The 26,717-nt window shown below is 36.0% G+C and overlaps 2 protein-coding genes across 2 annotated transcripts; both read left to right on the top strand.

The window, feature by feature from the left end:
* The first annotated feature begins 15,563 nt into the window (after positions 1-15,563).
* Positions 15,564-18,357, top strand: LOC131065320 (pentatricopeptide repeat-containing protein At3g29230). Its single transcript, XM_057999801.1, has one exon. The coding sequence runs from the start codon at positions 15,910-15,912 to the stop codon at positions 17,719-17,721; it is 1,812 nt and encodes a 603-aa protein (XP_057855784.1). The 5' UTR covers positions 15,564-15,909; the 3' UTR covers positions 17,722-18,357.
* A 5,008-nt stretch (positions 18,358-23,365) lies between these two features.
* On the top strand, positions 23,366-25,552 carry LOC131065309 (pentatricopeptide repeat-containing protein At4g02750). Its single transcript, XM_057999776.1, has one exon. It carries the CDS (start codon positions 23,366-23,368, stop codon positions 25,550-25,552), a length of 2,187 nt encoding a protein of 728 aa, XP_057855759.1.
* Positions 25,553-26,717: the final 1,165 nt, after the last annotated feature.

The following is a 26,717-nucleotide window of genomic DNA, read 5'->3' as shown; positions in this document are numbered from 1 at the left end:
GATCTGAGAGATGAGTCTGATGGATAGATGGAACCAGATGATGTTGGAATTATGGAGGAATTGATTATGTGTTACATTGATGTTTTGTCATTGATGTCAACACTAGATGTTATGGTTGGTTACTGGCACTAGCTGTTATGGCTGGCTACCGGCAGATAGGTTTTTGGTTACCGACAAACAGGTTTTTGGTTACTGGTAGAAGATCTAGTGTTACCGACAGAAGAGACTATCTATTGGACACTTCTGGCATGTTTGGATCAATGGAGTATGTTTGATTCTATGTGTTACATGTTCCTTGAGCATGTTTTAGTCAATCGGTATTGACTTGGTATTCAGATGCTATCATACACTCTTGTAAACCCTTACTGGCATAGGTTTGAGGTTTTACCGATAGAGATTTCACTGTAGAATATTGACAGGATGTGTAAGTGGTGTTGGTGCAGCTTCTAGATGGATTTCAGGATGTTGAAGATGTTCTTTGATCGTGCTTCAACTACTTGAAGACATTTCTTTGGCCAGACAGACCCAGAATAGGTCTGGTGCCTATCTAGGTTATGGATCGGTATCATGTTAATGTGTACTCTACACATTACTAGGATGTTTCAGGATGTTTTATGGATTGGTTAATGTTGTTTTGGTCTAAAGATGACATGACATATCATTGTAATATGGATTTATGTAATGATCTTATTGTAATATCTTTTAGGTGGCCGACCTAATTGGTTTAGGCCTTAGGGTTGATATAAAATGATGTAAGATCTCATTGTAGATCAATGCTATGGAATGTAATGTGTGAATATTGTAATATCATTTAGGCAGAGGATTAGGTTGATCATTGAGGATCGAATTGGGATTAAGGAAGAGGTCAAAGGCTTCCGGTATTGAGCTTAACCGGGACTATAATCAGACATGGTAGATGCTATCTCAAGGAGTTCATTCTATTGGATTGTTGTCCAAATATCTTGAGGTGGTTTTAACCTCTGTAGTCAGTGAGACTCTTTTGTAATAAGCAGTATCCTCTAGGCAGTGTACCTTCCTGCATGTGCAGGCACCTCATTGTATCACATACTTTCTGCAGAAGTATCATCTGACTGTGGGTAGGCTTCCCACCATGGTTTTTCCCTTTATAGGTTTTCCACGTACAAATCATGGTGTTATGTGGTATGGTTGCATTCTATTGATTATCTATTTCATTGTTAAGTTTTATTGCTTACTGGTATCTGTTTCTGCTTTACCAGTACTTAATATGGTTAAAGGTTATTAAGTGGATTAAATGTTATAATTTGTTAACAATTGATTCACACCCCCCCCCTCTTAGTTGTTCACCGGTTATCCTAACAACTGGTATTAGATCTTTGGTCCTCTTTTGCAGAAGCTTAACCGCTTGAGGTAGATCCTATGGTAGCTAACACTTCAAATCCACAGGCAACTATTTTCAGAAGAGAAATCCCTAAAATTGATGGAACAAATTATGAGATATGGAAAATTCTAATGGAGACTCATCTTAGATGTCTTGGAAAGGATATTTGGGAGATCATTGAGAAATGATAAATAACTTATGATCTAGTATCTGGCAATCCTGTTCCTGCAGACTTGGACAAGAATATTGATAATGATTGCAGAGCTAGAGAAGCCCTCTTCTGTGCACTTATTGATCAACAAATCCTAGGTTTGACTGATAAATCATCGACAAAGGTTATGTGGGACAAATTGCAAACTCTGAATGAAGGTGATCCTACTATGAAAATTGCTAAACTTGATGGTTACAGGGTAAGATATGCAAATTTGAAAATGGAAGATAATGAAAGAATTGCTATGTTTATGGAAAGAGTAAATGAGATTGTTATGGGAATTCAATGTTGTGGAGGATTTCTAAGTGAAGATGAAATAGTTTCCAAAGTCTTGAGAGCCCTTCCACCGGCTTACAAGATGAAGGCAACTACAATTAATGAATTAAGGACAATGGCAAACTCTTCAGTTAACAGAGACATTCTGATTGGGAAGTTATCTTCTTTTGAGCTTGAAGAATTTGGATCTTTTGGAGCTGTAAAGTCTTAACCTTCTTTTCATGCATCATCATCATCATCTACCAGCAAAAGTGATTGGAAAGTCCTATATGCAAAAGAGTTGTAAGACATGAGGAAAGATGGTGAAGAATTTGAGAAACTTGAAGCCTTATTTGCTAGAAGAGTACCTAAAGGTCCAACATGAAGTAAGTATGAAGGAAAATAACCTTTTAAATGTTTTGCATGTAATAAGATTGGTCATTTTGCATCTAGATGTCCATAAAGGAATGCAAGATTTGACGAAAGAGTTAAGAAATCATTTAAGCCTAACCAAAACATATATAGATTCAAGAAAAGTAAACAATGCTATGTAGTTGATGAGGAAGGAGTAACTGATGACTCTGGGATGAACCAACAAAAGATTCTGCTAGTGGATCCAGCAATGGAAAGGAATGGGTGTTCTATTCCTTAAAGGAAGATGAACCGGAACTGACTATCAAGAATGAAGAAAAGGCCCGGATAGCAAAAGTCAAAGATAAGGATGAATGGGTAATTGACAGTGGATTTTCACATCATATGACTGGAGATAAAGGGAAATTTCCATCCCTGTAAGAATACAATGGAGGTCAAGTTATATTTAGAGATGACAAAGCATGTATGATTAGAGGTAAATGTATTATTTCTCGGGATGGTAAGCATAACACTGATAATGTCTATTATGTAGAAGGTTTAAAGAATAATATTTTGAGTGTTGGTAAATTGGTGGACAAGGGTCTCCAGCTTTAGTTTAAGGATAGAAAATACAAAATCATTAACAAGACTGGTTTGGAGATTGTAATCGATATTCAGACTGGAGGTAATATCTTTCACTTGAACACTGGTAATAAGACATGTTTGATTTCTCATATTGATGAGAGTTGGTTATGACATAAGAGGTTGTGTCATGTTAATTTTGATTGTATTGTTAAGATCAGTTCAACTAAGGCAGTTAGAGATATACCTAAGATTATGAAGCCTCATAATCTTATATGTAAGGAATGTCAATTGGGAGAACAAGTTAGAAGTTATTTTAAGAGCATACATGATAAATCTAATGATGTTCTTGATTTCATTCACACTAACTTATGTGGTCCAACAAGGACTAGAAGTTTTCAAGGTGATAGGTATTTCATGCTGATTATTGATGACTATTCTAGGATGTTGTGGGTGACTTTTCTTAGGGAAAACTCTGAAGCCTTTGAGAAATTCAAAATCTTTAAAGAACTTGAAATAGAAACTGGATTGAAAATCAAATGTCTAAGATTAGATCATGGTGGTGAGTTCACTTCTCATGAATTTTAACAGTTATTGTGAGACAAATGGAATCAGGAGACAATTATCTGCACCTCAGACTCCTCAATAGAATGGAGTAGTGGAAAGAAAGTACAAAACCATTTTGGATGTAGAAAGATCTATGATGATGGAAGCCAAATTGACTTATATCTACTAGAAAGAAGCAGTGAGGATAACAGTCTTCACATTCAATAGAGTTCATATGAAAGGGGAAACCGGTAAGACCCCTTATGACTTATGGTTTGGACATACACCTACTATTAAGTATTTTAGAATTTTTGGAAGTAAATGCTATATCAAAAGAGATGATTCAATTGGAAATTTTGATCCTAGATGTGGTGAAGGGATATTTTTTGGTTATTCAATTCAAAGAAAAGAATATAGATGTTATAAAAAAAGATTGCAGAAAATTGTGGAGAGTGCTAATGTGAAAGTGGATGAGTAGTACATAAATCATTCTATATCATATGAAAGGGAACCGATAGTGGAAATGATCATAACTAAACTAACAATGCCTCAACCGGTACAGGAAACTAAGACAGTTACATCGACACAATTAGAAAATTCAACTGTGACTGATGATTAGAGCAATGAACCTGAAGTTCAAAAGATACCAAGGTATGCAAGATTAAATCATTTTGAAGATTAAATTATTGGAGATAGGAAGGGAGTTATGACAAGAAGAAGACTAGAAAATGAAGAGGTATGTCTTATTTCTCAAGTTGAACTAGCATCTGTTATTGAAGCTTGTAAATATAAACATTGGTTAAAGGCTATGGAAGATGAACTAGATCAGATAGAGAAGAATGAAACTTGGACTTTAGTTCCCCGACCTAAAAATAAGAATGTTATTGGAACTAAATGGGTTTTTAGGAATAAACTGAATGAGGATGGTCAAGTTGTAAGAAACAAGGCTATATTGGTGTAAAGCGGAAAATCAAACCCTAGGTGTTCCCCCACTCCAAGGAGAGAGAAAGGAGGTCACTAGGATTGACGGTTTTCACTTAGGAGGGACTTTACATTCAAAAGAGGGGTTGAAACTCACAAGATCCAATCCCACACAATGCAAGATTGAATTCTAAATGAGTTTCAAGGGTTGAGACAACAAGGATACCCTCTTTTGTAAAGAATGTAGATAGAAGGATTGAACTAGGTGTGCATGTAGAGTAAGAAAGATTCGCTTATAAACAGAGATAGGGACACAGGATGAAGCTGCAAACCTGAAATTAGCAGTAAAATGTCGAGATGATGCTGTCCTATAGATTTGAGTGAAAGTTGACGGGACGATGGCGCCCGGAGTGCACACAGTCCTTCGAAAAATCCGCGAAATGAAGGGGGATCTGTTCGTCTCTGCACAAGGATTCCAGATCTTCAATTACAGCCGCGTACCTACAACCTACACACAAAAAGGAGAGGACGATTGGGGGGTTAGGGATTAGGGGTTTGCCTTCAGGTCAAACCCTGGTTTTGGAATTAACCAAGAAATGAGAATGTTGTAAATGTAAATGTTTGTAATGTAATCAAGTACTGATACCTTGTTGTAAGAATGTTTGTATTCTTACATGCGAAGGTGTAATGATGTTGTATGTTATATGTTGTAGGTAATCTCCTCTTCAATGGTTGAATCCTTGTCTTGAATGCAACACCTAGCCTTGAATGGAGACCTAGAATGCTCACTTGCTTGATGGAATGCTTGAATGCTTGAATGTTTGAATGTTTGAATGTTTGCCTATCGCTTCCGCCTCTTGCACATATATGTTTTTTCCTCCCCTTTCTAGGAGGGGAAATGTAGTTTATATACTTGTCAATTAGGATTAGGAGACTGATTTTTCCGACCTTAGGCTAACCTAGGAACATTATTTTCCAAATTGCAAACTTGAAGACCCGATGCCCAACAAGAGATCGGGCCCAAAATAGGGCCAGGGACCAGGGCGCTGGGCGCCATGGTCCTGAGGGACCAGGGCGTTGGGCGCCATGGTCCTAAGGGACCAGGGCGCTAGGCACCATGGTCCTGAAGGACCAGGGTGCTGGGTGCCATGGTCCCACCTCCCGGGATAGCAGGGTGCAAGGAGGATCAGGCCAAGGTGCAGAAAGATGCAGTTTTTTTTATGTCGTAAACAGGTTTCGGGGTCTCCATTCAGGTTCAACGTTGCGCTGCTATCGTGAAGACCCAAATGCAGTCGAAATTGCAAGTGTCACAATTTTATGACGCTACAATTGGTTTGTAAAGGATATTCTCAAATGGAAGGAATTGATTATGGTGAAATATTTGTACCTATAGCTAGAATTGAAGTTGTTAGACTATTTCTTTCTTATGCAGCTTATAAGAACTATAAGGTTTATCAAATGGATGTTAAATGTGCATTTTTTAATGGTGAACTTGAGGAAGAAGTATACATTGATGAACCTGATGGTTTTTCACTGACAGATGAAAAAGATATGGTTTGCAGATTGAAGAAAGCTTTATATGGATTGAAACAAGCTCCTAGAGCTTGGTATGCAAGGTTGGATAAATATCTTTTGAAGCTTGGTTTTACTAAAGCCACTGCCGATAGTAAATTATATTATAAGATCATTGATGATGATATTCTGATTATTGAAGTATTTGTTGATGATATCATTTTTGGAGGAGAAGATAAATTATACATGGAATTTGCTAACAATATGAAGAATGAATTTGAAATGTCCATGATTGGTGAGATGAGATTTTTATTAGTTTTGTAGATTACTCAAATTGACAAAGACATTTTTATCTGTCAAACTAAGTATTTGAGGGAGTTGTTGAAGAAGTTTGGTATGGATAATTCCAAACCAGTAAGTACTCCTATGGTGACAAGTGAGAAATTATCTATCAAGGATACTTCTACACTGGTAAATCTGACAAGGTAGAAGTCTATGATTGGTGGCTTGGTATATTTAACTCAAACTAGACTAGATATTATGAATGTAGTAAGTATTGTTTCAAGATATAAAAGCAATCCTAAAGAAAATCATGAATGTGCAGTAAAGAGGATATTTCGATATTTGCAAGGAACAACAAAATATGGTTTATGGTATTCTAAAAATGATGATTTCACTTTATATGCATATACTGACTTAGATTGGGCAGGAGATATAGATGACAGGAATAGCACTTCTGGTGGAGCTTTCTTTCTTGGAAAGAAACTGGTTTCATGGATCAACAAAAATAGTCATGCATTTCTTTATCTACTGCAGAAGCTAAGTATGTTGCAACAACAACTAATTGCACTCAGGTCTTGTGGATGAAGCAAATGTTGAAGGATATCGGGGTAAATTGGAGTGAACCGGTAGTTATCTATTTTGATAACTTTGCAACTATTGACATGTCTAAGAATCTGATATTTCACTCTAAGACTAAGAATATATCAATAAAGTATAACTTTCTGAAGGATAAGGTAGAAGGAAAGGAAGTAAAATTGGTTTATGTGAACACCAAAGAACAAATTGTAGACATATTCACTAGATCGCTATCTAAGGGATCATTTGAGTATTTAAGAGATGGGTTAGGGGTTTCCACCCCTTCAACAAAGACTTGATTGATGCAGTTTGTCACCAGTCCAACATGCATTATAAGAGATACTATTCATTCTGGCACTAATGAGTGGTGTTATTACTCAAGGGGAGTTGTTAGCCTTGAGATTCGGAGGTTTATATTCTTGCTTTGATATTTTTGTCAGATTTTTGACATTGATGTCAAAGGGGGAGAGATATTGATGTGAAAAATAAAAAGGAGTTGTATACAATAGGGGGAGAGTTATTGATATTCAAGAGATTGTTGGTTGTCTTCCATATGGGGAGACTTGTTTGGCATTTCTTGGTACTTAGATGTTTTTCACATCTAGTGTTGCCATCAATGCTAAAGGGGGAGATTGTTGGCACTATGGAGGAATTGATTATGTGTTGCATTGATGTTTTTTCATTGATGTCAACACTAGTTGTTATGGTTGGTTATTGGAACTAGCTATTATGGCCAGCTACCGACATACAGGTTTTTAGTTACCGGCATATAGGTTTTTGGTTATTGATAGAAAATCTAGTGTTACCGGCAGAAGAGACTATCTGTTGGACACTTCCGACATGTTTGGATCAATGGAGTATGTTTGATTCTATGTGTTACATGTTCCTTGAGCATTTTTTGGTTAGTTAGTATTGACTTGGTATTCAGATGCTATCATACACTCTTGTACACCCATACCGATAGAGCTTTCACTATGGAATCTTGACAGGATGCATAAGTGGTGTTGGTGCGGCTTCTAGATGGATTTCAGGATGCTGAAGATGTTCTTTGATTATGCTTCAACTGCTTGAAGAAATTGCTTTGGCGTGATGGACCCAAAATAGGTCTGATGCCTATCTAGGTTATGGACCGATATCATGTTAATGTGTACTCTACATGTTACCGGGATGTTTCAGGATGTTTTATGGATTGGTTAATGTTGTTTTGGTCTAAAGCCGACATGGCATATCATTGTAATATGGATTTATGTAATGATCTCATTGTAATATCTTTTAGGTGGCCAACCTAATTGGTTTAGACCTTAGGGTTGATATTATATGATGTAAGATCTCATTGTCGATCATTGAGGATCGAATTGGGATTAAGGAAGAGGTCAAAGGCCTCTAGTATTGAGCTTAACCAAGATTGTAATCAGGCATGGTAGATGCTATCTCAAGCAGTTCATTCTATTGGATTGTTGTCCAAATATCTTGAGGTGGTTTTAACCTCTGTAGTCAGTGAGACTCTTTTGTAATGAGTAGTACGCTCTAGGGAGTGTGCCTTTCTACATGTGTAGGCCCCTCATTGTATCACATACTTTCTGTAGAAGTATCATTTGACTATGGGTAGGCTTCCCACCGTGGTTTTTCCCTTTCTGATTTTTCCATGTACAAATCATGGTGTTATGTGGTATGGTTGCATTGTGTTGATTATCTATTTCATTGTTAAGTTTTGTTGCTTGCCGATATCTGTTTCTTCTTTATCGATACTTAATTTGGTTAAAGATTATTAAGTGGATTAAATGTTATAATTTGTTAACAACTGATTCACCCCCCCCCCCTCTTAGTTATTCATCGATTATCCTAACAGATGACAGGGAGCTAATGGTAACAAACCGGATGAAGTTGTGGTAGAATCAAATCAGAATTGCAGAAACAAAGGCAATATGTAGATCTGAAGTAAATAAAGAGAAACAAAGTGATAACTAAATGATGAACCACTAGTACCAAACCAGTACTGAGAGGGGGGGTGAATCAGTACCGACACCAATATCATCCAAAATCGATTTGACAACAAATACTCCAAAAGACTAACAAACAGGGATATCGGTAAAACAAAGTGCAATCGGCAACATCCAGTATAGCTCAACCAGTCATGAACCGGTCACTCAATAAGCTTTCCTCTTGGCTCAATACCATAGTATCATTATATTCTCATGCATAAATAAGTAAACTTAACCATCAGATCTTCACAACAGTGAGTTCAATGTGTTTTATAGATAGGCATAAAACATAGAACCTTCATATGCTTAACAGGTAAGACAAAGCATCACAAGACAAAAGCATTTCACATGACACACATATTTTTCACGCGGAAACCCAATTGGGAAAAACCATGGTGGGGATGAATACCCACAAGCTTCTTTTTGAACTCTTTAGAAGTCCGCTCTGTTAGGAGCCTTGTCTAGTTAAGGACATTACAATAGGTTCTGGTAGGAACCGATCCTGTTAGGGATCACCCGATTAAGGGATACCCGGTTAAGGGTTAAACCCGGTAGGGTCACCTTGTTAGAGGATTTCAAGAACTCAATAGCTGAAAGGATCTCCTAAGCTTCTCAAGCTTCTCAGAACTCATTAGCCTCAAGTTACCCGGTTAAGGGATTTGAAACAAGCTAGTTAAGACCACCCGATTTAAGGGATTTTGAATCAAGCCAGTTAAGGCTACCATGTTAGGGGATTTTACAACTATTGAAGTGGTTAGAGATCAACAGGTATTACAATGATCTGTTAATAGCACTTAATGCTAATGCAGATCCGTTTAGGCTCCTCTTTTCCTTCTGCACATTCACTTTGCAGGTATCTCTTCTCTCTTATGGTCTGGCAAGAATCACGTATCACTTTCCTTGGATACACACTCACAACTTTTGCCAACAACCTCAGATAGAAACCCAACATCGACCTTATAGGAAACATACAGGTCAGTAGCAAAAACCCTAAACCTGTTAGGTTAAGCAATTCAAACGGTTCGATCCTGACCGTTGAATCATACTGCATTAAATGCAACAATCTTGAATCGATCTCAAGACATTATCCATCGTCCATTATCCACCATTTTCATGGTGGTTGATAACCCATCACGCATTATCACCGTTTGACAGACTTCGCACTTTCTCGAGGTGGATAGGAATAGTCTTCTTCATGCAAGATCCTTCATGCGCATAGAGCTTATGTGGCAACACGATCTGTCCTCCATCATACTGCTAACTCATCACATGAAGATTACCGATTGAGTCACTTGAGTTGCTCCAATCGGAAACCCTGAAGTGGAAACTACCTACCAATCGGTAACCATACAATGCTTCCATGTGCTGGTTCACATAACTTCATGCCGGTTCACCTTGAACAAATGTGCCGCTTCACTTTGGTATATAAACCGGTTCATACATATGTCAGTTCCTCTCTCTTCACCTATCACATGTGCCGGTTCTCACCATGTCTCATATTGACATCAATGACAACATACAATATCATTATGTCTTCATGCTAGTTTACGTAAGGCTCATGTCGGTTCACATAATGACAACACAAAGAGAGTCATAGGTTAGAGAATCCGGTTGAAGCACCAGGAGAGATAGAACAAAGATTGACAGATAAAGAAGATGTTTGGATCAGAAATGAGCATGGGATCTTCATCCCGAATCATTTTAAATGTTCATGAGTTGCCTCTCATGGAACATATTTTTCTACCTGGGTTGTCTGATGTAGGATCATCCCCGGTCGATGAGTAATCTCACATCAACCAAAAGCATTTCCTTTCTTTTTTAGTTCTTTGTGCATTTTCAGTATTCTTACCAGTATGTACCGGTAGTTGCTTGTTCTTCGTGACAAATCTTGTTGGAAATTTCCTGGCAGTTTCATGTGGTTGATTCCAAATTTATAGTTCATTTGGGTTCTTCTCTAGTCAGTTATCGCTTCCGATTGGTTGTTTTTGGGTTTTCGGGACAGTTCTTGTGCTTACCGATTGGGTTTCCTTCATTACCGGTGCGATTCTTGGCATGTGGATCCATCTTAGGTCTTGCCTAATGTTCTTTGGCATGTGGACAACCTTCTTGCTAAACTACATCACTTGGTTGTTATTTTTCAAAAAGATTTGTTAAATCTTAGGGCTGACCTAATTACATGTTTCATTTTCCTACATTGGTGAATGTAATCTTTTGAGGCCGATCCAGATATGTTCTGGTGGGTATAAATAAGATGTTATGTAATCATTTGTAGGGGTGGAGGTAGTAGAACTGAGAATAAGGATTAATATTCACATGTTGTGATCCAATTGATTCTTACAGTCTCGATTGGATTATATCTGGATTGAAGCCTACATGTAATCGGTTAACTACCACATGTTCTTGATGATAATGTAAAGATTTTCGGATGATTGCCGCAATTTCTAAGGCTGTAATATGATATTTTTATTTGAATTTGTTATGTTTTCTTATTGCTTTCATTGTGTCACTCTGCTGCATAAGCCGGTTGACTCTTTGGAGGGTTTTACCAGTTATGGCTGCATCAATTCTTCAAGTTGATTGCAGTTAGGAAGGAATCTCCCAAGGGGATCTCTTCTTCTATGCATGCAGGTATACTAATACTGACACGAATCCTGCATAAATGACAAAGGTAAAATAACTCAATCCATCTTAGGATGGAAAAAACTACTTATAACAATGACTGAAAAATGAAAGTCTATACTCCAATAAACTCTCAGTTTGACACCATCCTTGGCAACAACGCCAAAAATGGTAGCCCAAATCAATAGGTATATAATTTGGTGCTTCACACAAACTTAGGGACAAGAATTCCTAGATGAGAAACTATCAAATTGCATTATCTTGGCACATTTATATTATCAACTCGAGGATGTATATCTTGAAATGAGACAAAACAGTTTGTGCACTAAGAGATTTTGAAGGAGTAATTCTATCCTAATCTCAAGTACATGAAATGTTGAGAAAAACTGCATAAGAAAAGAACCTGCTCCTATATCTTAACACAAGGAAATTGCATCAAATTCTACTCTTAAAATATGAATTGATCTAGTCTATGCAGAAACAACTGTTCTGTTTTGCCATGACTATAGGAACAAACACATATTACCAATCTAGCGATTGTAGGAGAAGATAACGAACAACTTATGAGAATAGAATTAAACTACTTCAAGAAATAAGGTGCACAAAAACAAATGTACAAAATTCTCACCAAGTGCTCCCCCTTGAGTGAGTCTTCTAAATTAGAAATTATAGCATAAGTTAACTATGAAACTCACATAACCATATCAAAACACCATAATCTTATTCAAGATAATAAGCCTTCTTTTTATTCAGAATCAACTCAACAACATAACATAGTCTGGTATCATAAAATAGTAACTAACTTAACTAGGAAACTTGAGAAAGATTTATAACATTCTTCCTTACTACAGTTTTCCACAAGAGCCGCTCCACTCCTATTATCTAGGTGGAGGCTTTTATTTAGGATATGAAATCTAAGAGAACTAAGAAAACATGACTCTGCTTCGTTCTTGAACATTTGTAAATCTTCCCTAGATGTGCTCCAACTTCCAACATGGCTATTAACAAAATTATTAATAGATCATGACTGTTTTTGAAGATTCCTTAATGAGCTTTGAACAACTAATGCCCGAGTTGCAACAACCCTTAACCTTTTCACGCTTTGTTGTCTAGTCTTGTTCGCATTGCCATGTTGCTATCAGTAAAGCCTTGCTTCATCACAATTCTTCCATGCAGCTGCAACACCAAGGTTAGAACAAGCACTCCTATCCATATTTCATGATCATTCATTGTAACACATTCATCAACATACAAAGATAGTAAGTATTTATATTTGCATTCATAAGGTTCACTATTTTGTCAAATTAAAGGTTCCATACTATAGACAACATGATCACCAAATAAGTTCAAAAAGTCTGTCAAACATAATATAAAGTCCCGTCAATAAATATATAAGAGTCCTAATTATGGTAAAATGTCTACAAATAACAACATAAAACTAAGACTCATCACTTCACATGAAAATTTTATTATAGTGGAAGATAGAAAAGATGCTCGAAGAAAATTGGATTATTTGAAATCAATTTTGCGGTCAAGGGTCATGATGAAATTAATCTTTTAGAGGATATGCAAATGTCGATTAGTGTGGAGCAGTGGAAAGATAAGTGCCTTGATGAGCTACCAAGTGTACAAAGTAAAGAAGGAGCAAAATATGCAATGATTGAACCAAAGGTGTTTACAGAAGTAGATGAATAGGTAATTGTTTTTGATAAAATTTATTTTGAATATTTGAATGTAGATGAAGATAATTTTTTGTGGAGGTGGATAGTTTATGGTGGGAAGAATCCCATGAAAAGAGGAAGAAGATGATGAAGGCGAATAATGAAGAGGAGGAGGTTGGTTTATGGTGGACAAAAGTCTCGAAGAAAAGTAAAAGATGAATACAAAGTTTGGTGAAGGTAGGATTTATCTTTTAAACTAAGTGTTAGAAGCGAAGGAGAAAATCTTTGAAGAAGTTAATTTAATAATGGAGCATGTTTCAATTTGTGAACTATGCTCATTTGTAATATTTTTTAATGATAAATTGGCGATTAAAAAGGTAATTACCTCTATCACATAAGTAATGGTGGTGGGGATAGTAAATGAGCTTGGTGTGTGGAAGTTTATTTAGATCTTAGTAGTCGTTTTTCCTTACTTTTGGTAGATATCAATTTCTAATATATTTTTTTACAAAGGCGAATCCACCTTAATTAGATTAGTGATAGTTAATTCAAGTAAAAACAGTACTATATAATAAAAGATAGCTAATCATTATAATAAAAATTTACGTAGAGCATAGGAAATCCAAAGGAGAGCTGACATAAGGAAATATATGGAAGGAAATGGCTATTGGAGACATGGAGGTTGAAATCTAAGAGGAATTGATGAGTTGTGGAGTGGTTGCAGTTGATTTTTCAATCATATGTAGCATATGATTTTGTATTGTGAAGCCAATAGCTAGGTTAATTACTTACTTGTAATGTGTGAAATCTAGAGTATTACATAGTTTGAACTATGAAGTTAGTAGGATTTTTTTGTGGTATTGAATATGTAATGAAGATATTGGTTGCATATTATCCTAGTGTGAGCTATTAGCCATGAAAGTTATCTATTTAGTAATAATGATTTGGATACGTATGTTGGTATTTTGGTATGGTTTTGTCATTGATGTCAACACCTACTAAAACTCTAGTACTTTGGAGATTCGGCAACATTCACTGGCAAGCTAGTGACCTATGCACAATCACCAGTATATGGTACACTGATAGGATATAATGACCACCGACACTTGGAATGGCATGGAAAACACTTGGTAATGTCAAAGACATCGATTGGACATCTTGTCTTGGAGAATTGTTTATTGGTATATTCGTATTTGCATATTTATTGTTACTAGCAAATAGGTCGAGGTTATGCACTAGTAGGTTTATCTTTTCCAGATCAGCACGACACGTTATGGAGATGATTTATTATTGTTGTAAATGTATTAAGCCGACATGTTGAATCAGTTATTGCATCAGATATTGTATTGTTTGTAAAATGATTTTATTGTAATATCTTGTAGAGCCAACCTACTAAAATTGGTCCTAAGTTATGGTATAAATGTAAGATCTTATTTGTAAGATCAGATGTAGAATGCAAAAAAGAATTGTGTAAAGGTATATGCAAGAATAAGCAAAGCTATACACGTAGACATCATTTGAAGGTGAAGCTAGGTTTTTGTGAAAGCATATCAGAACTACACCGGTACTGAATCCAGCATATGAAGATGCTATTTTGAGCAGTACATTCTTATTGGATTTAACCATCCAATTGTAGTCAGTGTGACTCCCATTTTGTGTTTGAGCAGTGAGCTCTAGGCGCTTGGCCTTTCTGCATGTGCAGACTCCATTTGTATACACTTACTATCTGCAATAGTATCATCTGATTGTGGGTAAGGTTTCCCATCGTGGTTTTTCCCCTTACAGGGTTTCCACATACAAATATTGGTGTTATGTGTTATGGATGACTTTGTCTTTTTGTTTCATGCATTAATTCTTATCGGTATTGCAATTATCTGGTAAAACTGTCCACCGGCATAATAGACTGGTTCATCGGTATTAAGCAGTAAATTGGTTAAGTTGTTTTTGGTTTAAATTTATTTGACAATTGATTCACCCCCCCCCCCCGCCTCTCAGTTGTCTCCGGGACCTAACAACGTGAAGGTTTGTGTTCAGATTGGGATAAACTTGAAGCTAGCTTTGTAAAGTTGATGTTTTTGAATTGAATGTTATCAATTTCTCCAGCGCTTGTTGTTTGTATGTGAACTACATCTATGTGAGACAATGGCTTGATTGACTACCTATTAAAGGTACTTGATCTTGGTTTGCATTAGTTTCCATTCTGTAAAAGTCATCCAAGGAAAAATCTTGACTTTATCCCTTATTTATTACACTTTTGGAGGTTTGAACTTTAGTGGATGGTATATTAAGGAACATCTTCTCACTTCCACTAATCATGTCGAACTAATTAAATTGCAACTATTTGATCTTTCAATCATTTTTGTCTTCATAATATATCACAGATCTTGAAATGTAATGCCATCCACCCAATATAACCATTCAACAAATTATACTCCAATGGGATTTGAACTTTGATGACAAGAACAACACAACTTAACATCACACTATAATTGAGGTTTGAACCTTACTGACAAGAACAACATGATGACAACTTAACATCATGCCATGCTAATATTGACTAATTTTGACATATATTAATCATAACATAAAAAAATTAAAATTCGTTTATTGAAGTAGTTCAACATAAACATAAGAAATTTATGACAAAGTGTATGCAACAACCCGGTTGCTTAAGCTTGTTACTACATAAGCATTCTTCATCTTTAATGGCCAATCCAGTCGCAAGTTTTAAACTCTTAAATGTAACTATTTCATCTGTTCAACAATCATTGTGTAACCCGAGTGAAAGATAAACTGACATTTAGTCGACCTGAAAAGTCAATTCTTTGTCAAGCCAAAATGATAGGCCACCATTTTTAGTGAATGGAAGATACTGAGTTTGAATCCTTCTTGGTAACCCAAAAAATCCAGTCAAAATAATAATCCATCACTCCATCAATTGCTCTGTTCACCAGATGACAGGTGAACTGAAAAATAATAATTCAATGGGTTCTGCAATTGTATTTTGTAGTAAATGACAGTTGAGAGAAAATCAAAACGAGTAAAAAGAGCATGTCAGTGACACATCTATTAAGGATTCAGAAGAATCAGCAAAACATTATTATACAGCTTATTGTCCACTTTCAGTATGCCAGGACGAACTTCTCCTCCAATGTACTCACTTTGCAACAAGGAGCAGTAAACAATAACATTGAAACCTCAAACTCCATTTGTGAGAAAGTGCAAATACTTTGCAGGCAGGGCCTACTGAAAGAGGCATTGGATGTTCTCCACGTTACTGACCAGAAACATCTCAGGCTAAGTACCTGCACATATACATCCCTTCTACAAGAATGTCTTAACAAGAAATCCTGGGCAGATGCAAAAAGAGTCCATGCCCACATAAGTCAAACAAGATTTGGTACGGATTTGAATTTGGGTAACAAACTTGTAGTTTTGTATGCTCAGCTTGGCAGCGTGCAAGATGCTCGACATGTTTTGGATAAAATGCAGGTGAAAAATGTGGCTTCTTGGACTTCCTTGATTCAGGCTTATTCAAAGCATGGCAATGATGGAGAGGCCTTGTCAATGTTTTGTGAAATGCAAGGGAATGGGATTCAGCCTGATCACTTTACCTTCGCAAGTGTCTTGCCAGTTTGCGCCAATTTGAAAGCCATTGAAGAAGGGAAACAGATGCATGGACATATAATTAGGAGGGGTTTTCAATCTGAGGTGTTTGTTGGGAGTGCTCTTGTTGACATGTATGCGAAATGTGGATGTATTGAAATTGCACGTCAAGTGTTTGATAAAATGCCTCAACGAAATGTGGTTTCATGGACTGCTATGGTTTCAGGATATACACAAATTGGGGATATGGGTAAGGCCATGGAGTTTTTCCAGAAGATGCCTGAGAAAAATGTGTACTCGTGGAGTGTCATGGTCACTGGATATGCTCATGCAGGATGTATTGAAGATGCATTGGAACTCTTTCAGAAAATGCCCAATAGGAATGTGGTTTCATGGAATGCCATTATTGCCGGTTATGCACAGAGTGGGAAGTTTGATGAAGCTCTGAAGCTCTTTCGAGAAATGCAATTGAGAAATGTGAGGGCTAACCTTGTGACCTTTGCCAGCGTTCTTCCCGCGTGCGCCAATTTGGCAGCTCTTTGCAAGGGGATGGAAATTCATGGTAGTGTAGTTAGAAGCAGGCTTCCATTTGATGTCTTTGTTTGGAATACCCTTATAGACATGTATGCTAAATGTGGTTCCATAAAACATGCGTGGCAATTGTTTGACAAAATGACTATGAGAAACGTGGTATCATGGACTGCAATGATTGTAGGTTATGCCATGCATGGGTTTGGAAAGGAGGCGCTCCAGATATTTCAGGAAATGCAACACTCTGGCACAAAGCCGAACAAAATTACCTTTGTTGGTGTTCTGTGTGCTTGTTGCCATGCAGGGCTGGTGGATGATGGCTGGAAATATTTCAAATGCATGACTCAAGATTATAACCTTATTCCTTCTATCGAGCACTATTGTTGTATTGTTGATCTTCTTGGTCGAGCTGGGCACTTGGTCGAAGCACAAGACTTTATCAACAACATGCCAATTGAGCCCAACGCTGCTATTTGGGGATCCTTGCTCGGTGCCTGCAGAACCCATTCTAATATAGAGTTGGGAGAACATGTAGCCAAACATCTTTTTGAGTTAGATCCTGAAAATGATGCACACTATGTGCAGTTGTCAAACATCTATGCTGAAGCTGCGAAGTGGGATGGGGTGGCAAGTGTTAGAAGATTGATGAAGGACAGAAGAGTGAAGAAAACTCCAGGGTGCAGCTCGATTGAGATTAATAACAAGGTGCATGCTTTTGTCACATGAGATGAAGCAGTATATGAAAATTTGGGAAGTTGTCTTTCAGATGAAAGATGAATTGAATGACAAAATATATGCCATGGATAATGAACAGGAAATTATTTCTACCATAGTGATACCTTATCAATAGTGTGTAAGGATCATCTATTAGTTCAGCACTGGTGTTTTGTTTAATGGTTGAGGGAAGAATCTGACTGAGCCCGGAGTTTTGGATCCCCCTTCATAAGCACAAGGCAATTCAGCCATATAAAGCAGCTCTCTGTTTTAAACAAAGATGATTATACGTACAGAAAAATGATAGTCCAGGACCATTAAGTCACTGGGGATTGCCAGTTTGCCACAAAGTCCATTGGCAAGATGACAAAGATGTTGTAAAATTTGTTTCCATTATCTTAATGATGGCAACCATTCATATGGGACTCATTGGTTTTTGAAGCTAAACAAACAGTAACATGAACTCACATGACAAACAGCTGGGCATGTTGACAATCTTACAACCAAAGGCATGGCCTACTTTAATGTTTGTGAAGATCTGTGCCAAGTATAGCACAAAGATCTGTGCCAACTATTATGTATGCGAACAAAAACAAATTGTTGTGTTGCATTCACAAGAAGAATAGCAATTTTAGAAGATTATTTTCAGTTAGTATGCTTTTGGTATACCATGTAAGATGGAAAAAAATATCTTACAAATGTTAATTCCAAAAGCAAATTAACAAATCTACATGAATTGCAGAAAAATCATGACTAAAATACTGATAGAAGATGTTTACTACTATAATTGAAAACACAACTTGAATTTTTTTTATCAGTCATTGCTCCTCCTTAAAAGGAAAACCTAATAAATATAGTCTAAGTGCATGTGATTGCTCTATAGATTACAATATTTTAAGATTATGTAAAACATAGCTTCCGCAATATTTTTACACGCTTTTACCCTTCTTGACTTTGTTGGCTGTGTATTTCAAGAGCATTCTTGTTCTAAGAGAATGCCTATATTGCTTTTGCTGTCAAGCATTTTGAAATATTGTCATATTGCTATTTACCAGACCTTGTTAAAAAATATATTACAATGACAAAGTGATGACTCACTGTTTTTTTTATCGATAAAAGGCATAGCCAGATTAATATATTGATTCTAATGGAAATTTACAGCATGAATTCTCAGATTTCCAAAATAGCCCAGTAGACCTAAAGACTGAAAAGATGAGACTATGTCTGTGCATATGCACAGAAAAGAAAACCAACTCCAAAACCCTAGTGGATATAGAGTTTTGCTTACATTCGCTTATACTTATCAAAAGGCCTCATAAAGCATTCAATTTTTTAAAAAAGTTATAGTTTCATAAGCTAAGTGTACACACCTAAAAATGTCTCATTAATATGTAATAATTAGTCCTCCAATTAGTTTCTTTAATTATTTAATTAGGTTAATTAATATTATTCTTCTAAATTCATATTTCTTCATCATCTTACTAATTATTTCAATTTCAATTCTATCATCGTTTAATCATTTAATCATTTTTTAATGTTAATTAAATATTTATTATTTAATTAATTGTGATATTAATCCTTAAATTTAAATAATATTTATTATTTAAATAAATTCATTTTCAATTTCTATCTCTAATCATCGAATTATTCAAACCATTTTTTAAAATGATAATTAAATATTAATTATTTAATTAATTATAATTTTATTCCTTTAATTTAAATAATCTTTATTATTTAATTAAATTCAATTTCTAAATAATTAAATAGTTTCTTTAAATTATTTAATTAACTAATTAATTCTTCAAATTCAAAATCCAAATCTCCAAATTGTAATTTCGTTTAATTTCGTATTCCTCTAATTCAAATTAAAAATCTAAATCCCCAAATTCATTTAATTTCATATTCTTCTAATTTCTTCCAATTTCAGATACATGTGCATGATTTCAAAAATCAAAGTCAAGTTCTAAATATATTCAAATAACAAATTGAATTTAAAATAAATTCAATATTTGAATTAAATCCCATGCAAAGATTAAATTGAAAATCAAAGCTGAAGTGCAAGCACATGCTAAATTAATTAATTAAATCAATTATCTTTTCAATCTCTATTTCTATTTTCCACTTTGTTTTTTTCCAAAAAGCTTTCAATCAGTTAACTACTTCATCTTCTTTATTTCCTCCAATCATTCTTTTTCATCTTTCAATCAGTTAACTCAATTATCAATTCAATCTATTATGTTCCACCTTCAAATCAGCAGTTCGACTATCAAACAACATGTCAGCTCACCCGAGTTCCCCCTCTTGATCAATCTATTCCACCTCTCATTCAATTCTCACCCAAAAATCTATAAATTCAGCATTCAATCTCCATGTTCAAGAATCATGAACTATGACATCTGAGAGCCATCATACCACAAAGAAGAGAAGAACAATGGAAGCTACATGCGATCATGGAGTAGGGAGCTTTAATTGATAGATTTTACATTCTTATTACTTGTCTCACATTATTTCATTGATGTTTGTTTTGAATTCTTTGATTAGATAGGGATTCATGATTTCCCCTTGTTTCTGATTGAATTAATGATGAATTTTAGCATACACACTAAGTACCCTGTTGTCATGTTTATAACTAAATGATCCACTCACGACTATCATCTTATGTGTTTTTACATGTGCATTTATTTTAATAGCCTTGATTATATTAGGAAATGTTAGTTTCTTTTATGAACATTTGATACACACATTCATAGAAAATCACATGTCTGTGTTGAATTCCAAGTAGTGAGCATATTGTCATCATATTTTTCTACACCTAAAAATCAAGATTTACATCGTATTAGGCATAATTCTTCATTGGAGCTCTACAAGCTAAGTATCCCATTGCATTTAATTTCTTAAATTAACATTTATTGCGAAAATGATCCTTTCACAACTATTATTTATTAATCTAGGCTGATTTATGTGTGTTTTTGTGCATTTATTTTAACAACCAAGTTTTACATAATATTAAACATAATTCTTCATTGTAGTTCTACAGGCTAAAAATCTCATTGCATTTAATTTCTTAAATTAATATTTATTATGAAATGATCCATTCACAACTATCATTTATTAATCTAGGTTGATTTACATGTGTTTGTGCGCATTTATTTTAACAACCAAGTTTTACATAATATGAGACATAATTCTTCATTGTAGTTCTATAAGCTAAAAATCTCATTACATTTAATTTCTTAAATTAATATTTATTACTAAATGATCCATTCACAACTATCATTTATTAATCTAGGTTGATTAATGTGTGTTTGTGCGCATTTATTTTAATGACCTTGATTAGATTAGGAAATGTTATTTCTTTTTATGTACTTTTGATATACAAAACATATAAATGATTATACATGTACACTTGTATTGATCTCTTTGAGTTTCATTTTATATTATTCAAATTGTTTGTTATTAGATCCTGGCTAAGGTTTTCTTTGAATTTAGGGTAATGGTTCCAAGCTTCATAACATTGTTAAAATTGATAATCTAATAGATTTCTTGCAATCAAGGTTCTATATATCTAGCCTCTTTAAGGGTTTTTATCTTTTACCTTCCCTTATACCTACTCTCCTCACCAATCTTTGGTTTTTGGGAGTCACATATATATTGGTGCTATTTATCAAATCAACATCGCAATGTTAACAAGAAGTAACTTTACATTGGATACATGACCTTTTCTACTATCTTTGCAACTATTGTAACATCATTTCAATTTATAAAACAACTAAAACACATTTTTGCTAACCTTTAGTTGTTATTGCATGGGTGAATGAAACAACAAACTGCTTAAGTGTTCTCTGATGTATTGCAAGTTGAAAGACAAATTTAAAATATAAATGTGGTGGTAATGAAAACTTGAGACTTGAACAAAGTAAGGGTGGTGCAATGATAGTGTAACAAATAGGGTTTATAATCTAATGAATATAGGTCAAAAGAAATAAAATAGTTAATCCATAAGAGTGTTATAACAAGGTTATGAGTGATTATGGGTGGTACAAATGCTAGTAGTGAGTGATTTTGAGTGACACGAATGTTAGTGGTGAGTGATTCATAAAGATAAGAAGGGAAAATGGATGATAAGTTCAAGATGAATATGACCTAGGGGTGATCATGCCCTTTTATACATATCCCAAACATACAATTGAAAGTTATAGTGCAAGAGTCAACACATAATGCCTAGTTAGAATTATTGGCATCCAATTTGAATTTTAAAACTACAAGCCAATCTTGCAAGTTTAGAGACACAATCTAGCCCTTAGACAATTCCTATATCTCAAAATAGAATTGACACTCTCAAACTCAAAACCACACATGCAATATTAACCCACTATAGTGAAAATTATATTATAAATTATAAAAATCGTTTTGACATAAATTAAATTTCGTTTATTATAATAAAAATCCTAAATCAATCAAAATCATATTAAGATTGTACACTTCAAATATTAAAATAAAACATTGTAGAACAACATACAAGGGAGAGGGCCCCATGGTGGTACGAGATCCTACACTTGGGATAGTATTTGGGAACACGGTCCTACACTTGGGATAGTAGTTGGGAACACTTAGTGTGTTAGTGGGGCACGATTAGTCTATTAGTGGAGCACAAGAAGTGTCATGTCTATACTTGTCCCTAAAAAAATTCTAATAAATTTGTAAAAGCAACCAATCATGTGATGCCACATCAATACACCAATAAACATGACTTAGTGCACAACTATGGATTGACTTCTTTTTGGGACCATTTTGGACACCTTACCTAAATAGACATGCAATGTAGCATCATATTTGACCATATGAAACTCATTTTTTAAGTAGAAACTTGACAAATAAATGACTATACAAAATTTAAAAAATTTAAATATTTAATACAAATTTTAGCAACCCCATAGCACCCTCTCCCTTATGACTGCGGCTAAACTAGTTCCAAAACAGTACGAAAAATCAATAATACGAAATTTGTCAAAATTAAAGTCGTCGATCGTGATCAACAAAATCACAGCTGCAACTTTGATTTTTCGAATTTTTTGGAAAGAGTCCAGACATGAATTTTATAACCCAATTTTAAAGCCAATTTAGCCACGTTCCTCCCTTACACATTCCATGTAATAAGATAAATATTTAGTTTAGCGAGGTAAATCCACACGAGCACAGTAAACCAATTGTCCTGAGAAGTGTAACAACTGTAGTTTACCGCAAAAGACAGAACAAATCCATCAGTCCAACAATTTTGGGTGCCCCATATGACAAATGCCAAGTTACATTCGTCGTTTCTAACCAAAAAACTCGATTCCATTCGTTCAGCCAGAATTATTCTCCAGCACTTTTAGCGTATGGACGTGTACCATCAGTTGAACAATTGCAATTATCTTCCCTGGTTGGACTTTTTGCCAACCACTTCAAGGAGTAAAGCAATGTGTTTACCAAATGACAGGTGAGAAAAAATAATTCCATCACTCCTGCAACTGCTCTGTACACTAAATGATAGGTGAGAAAAGAACATTTCAATTACTCCTGCAATTGCTTTGTAGATCAAATGACAGGAGAATTGAAAAAGTTTCAGTGGGTTAATCGATTGTAGTCTAGGGTTAGCAATTGTAGTTTACGCCAAATGACAGCTGAAAGAAAAAGAAAAGCAAAACAGATTAACAGCATGACATTGTCATATCCATTGAGGATTCAAAAGAAGAATCATTGCATTGTAGAGTTCATGGTTCAATTCCAGTTTGCCAAGTTCAGCTTCTCCTCTACTGTACTCACTTTACAACAACAAACAGTAAATGATAATTTTGAAACCTCAAATGGCATTTGTGAGCAATCGCAAACACTTTGCAGGCAGGGATTACCGAAAGAATCATTACATATTCTCCACGTTAACGACCATAAACAGCTTAGGTTAAGTACGCACACCTATGAATCCCTTCTAAGACAATGCCTTTACAAGGAATCTTTGCGAGAGGGAAAAAGAGTCCATGCCCACATGACCCTAACGGGATTTATCTCAAATTTGCATTTGGCAATCAAACTTGTAGTTTTGTATGCCAAGCTTGGGAGCCTGCAAGATGCTAGACTAGTTTTGGATAAAATGCCGGTGAAAAATGTCGCTCCCTGGACTGCCATGATTCAGGGTTATTCAAAGGATGGCAATGATGGAGAAGCCTTGGCAATATTTTGCGAAATGCAAGGGAACGGATTCCAACCTGATAACTTCACATTCGCAGCAGTTTTGCCAGTTTGCGCCAACTTGACCGCCATTGAAGAAGGGAAACAGGTGCATGAAGATATAGTCAGAAGGGGTTTACAGTTTGATGTGTTTGTGGGGAGTGCTCTTGTTGACATGTACGCTAAATGTGGATGTATTGAGATGGCACGCAAAGTGTTTGACAAAATGCCTCAACGAAATGTGGTTTCGTGGACTACTATGGTTGCAGGATATACACAAATTGGGGATGTGGGTAAGGCTATGGAGCTCTTCCAGAAGATGCCTGAGAGAAATGTGTACTCGTGGAATGTCATGGTTACTGGGTATGCCCATGCAGGTTGTTTTGAAGAGGCATTGGAACTCTTTAAGAAAATACCCAACAGGAAAGTGGTTTCATGGAATGCCATTAATGCCATTATTGGAGCTTTTGCACAGTTTGGGAAGTTTGATGAAGCTCTGAAGCTCTTTCAAGAAATGCAATTGGGAAATGTGAAGCATAAACATGTGACTACCACCTACGTAACTGTTTTGCCAGTTTGCGCAAGCTTGGCAGCCATGGACGAAGGGAAACAGTTGCATGCAGATATAATCAGGAGGGGATTTCAATCTGATAAATATGTTGGGACTGCTCTTGTTGATATGTATGTAAAATGTGGATGTATCTTGAATGCACGTAAAGTGTTCGACAAAATGCTTCAACGAGATGTGGTTTTGTGGACTGTTATGGTTGCAGGATATGCACAAACTGGGGATGTGCGTCAAGCTATGAAGCTCTTTGAGATCATGCCTGGAAAAAATGTATATTCGTGGACTGTTATGGTTACTGCGTATGCCCAGGCAGGTTGTATGGATAAGGCATTAAATTTCTTTAAAAAAACACCTAATCGGAATGTGGTCTCATGGAATGCCATGATCGCAGGGTATGTGCAGAATAGGAAGTTTCATAAAGCTCTGAAGCTCTTTCAAAAAATGCAATTGAGAAATGTGAGGGCTAACCTTGTAACCTTTACCAGTGTTCTTCCAGCATGTGCTAATTTGGCAGCTCTTCGCAAGGGAATAGAAATTCATGGGAGTCTAGTTAGAAGTAGGCTTCCATTTAACATCTTTGTATGGACAGCCCTTGTAGGCATGTATGCAAACTGTGGTCGCATTAGAGATGCCCGGAAATTGTTCGACAAAATGATTATGAGGAACGTGGTATCATGGAATGTAATGATTGTAGGATATGCTATGCATGGGCATGGGAAGGAAGCACTCCAAATTTTTCAGGAAATGCAGAACTCTGGCACAAAGCCGAACAATGCTACCTTTGTGGGTGTTCTGTGTGCTTGTCGCCATGCAGGGCTGGTGGATTATGGGAAGCACTATTTCAGATGCATGATTCAAGACTATAACCTTGTTCCTACTATCGAGCACTATAGTTGTATGGTTGATCTTCTTGGTAAAGCTGGGTACATGGATGAAGCACGAGATTTTATCAACACCATACCAGTGGAGCCTGATACTGGTATATGGGAGTCCTTACTTGATGCCTCTAGAATCCATGCCTATGCAGAGTTGGGAGAACATGTATCAAAGGGCCTTTTTGGAGTTTGATCCTGAAATGATGCGCGCTATGTGCAGTTGTCAAACATCTATGCTGGAGCTGCCAAGTGGGATGGAATGGAAGAAGATTGATGAGAATGAAGAAAATGCAAGGGTGCAGATGGATTCAGATTAATAACAAGGTGCATGCTTTTGTCACATGGGATGGATCAGTTTATGTAAATTTGGGAGGCTGCCTTTCAGATAAAAGAGGAATAGAATGAAAAACTCTAGTACGTGGATAATGAACAGGAATTATTTTCCACCATAGCGATGCCTTTATTAAGATTTCTTAAGGACCATCGTTTTTGTTTGCCCGTTGTGTCTATGAAATGGCTGAGGGAGAAATTTAAACCCCGGAGTTTTGTATCCCCTTTCGTCAACAAAAGGCAATCCAGCCATATGATATAGTCCCTTGTTCTAAACAAAGTAGGAGTATACCTACCAGAAAAATGAATATCCAGGACCACTGAATCAGCGGGGATTGTCACTCCACCACAAAGTTCATTTGCTAGATGGCGAAGAAATTGTTGCAATTCATGTTTCCATTATCTTAATGATGGCAATCATTCCTTCTGGAGTTCTTGGTTTCCAAGGTAAACAAGCAGTAACATGAACTCACATGACAATCAGCTTGGGCATAATTTGGGGACCTTGCAACCGAAGACACTATAATTTTATGTTTCTGGCAATCTAATGCCTACCAACCAATGCACCTTTATTTTATGCAAACAGGACAAATTGTTGTGTAACATTCAGAAGATGCTTTTGTCGTTGCTCCTGCTTGAAAGAAAAACCTAATAGAAGGCAGTCTGCCTCTAATTGTTTTTCTTTGGTGCTATTTTGCCTGTAACATGTGAACTGCATGCGATTACTCTATGGATTGCAATATTTTCTATAAGTTGAACATAATTTCTCCATTATTTAGACTCTAGAGATGGGCTTTTCCCCCTGATGACTTTGTTGGTTCTACATTTCATGAGCATTCTTTTGTAAGAGAGTGCTTTTATTGCTTTTGTCATCGGGCATTTCAAAATATTTGTTGAGCTATAGCTCATATTGACCAGCTAGGACTCAAACCTAGGACTATTTATTTTCCCTAACAACTGAGTTACTGGCCCCTTTTTGGCCAGCCCATCGTCTGTCCGAATGTGGCTTGTTTCCAACAGCCTCACTT

Source organism: Cryptomeria japonica, chromosome 4 (genome assembly GCF_030272615.1).
Source record: "Cryptomeria japonica chromosome 4, Sugi_1.0, whole genome shotgun sequence".
Classification (NCBI taxonomy): Eukaryota; Viridiplantae; Streptophyta; class Pinopsida; order Cupressales; family Cupressaceae; genus Cryptomeria; species Cryptomeria japonica.
Note: the sequence above shows the minus strand (reverse complement) of the source record. Positions and strands in the feature narration are given on the sequence as shown.

Bases quoted from the DNA above. Each gene is read 5' to 3' on its own strand.
- LOC131065320 (XM_057999801.1), top strand. From the start codon at position 15,910: ATGTCAGTGACACATCTATTAAGGATTCAGAAGAATCAGCAAAACATT.
- LOC131065309 (XM_057999776.1), top strand. From the start codon at position 23,366: ATGACAGCTGAAAGAAAAAGAAAAGCAAAACAGATTAACAGCATGACA.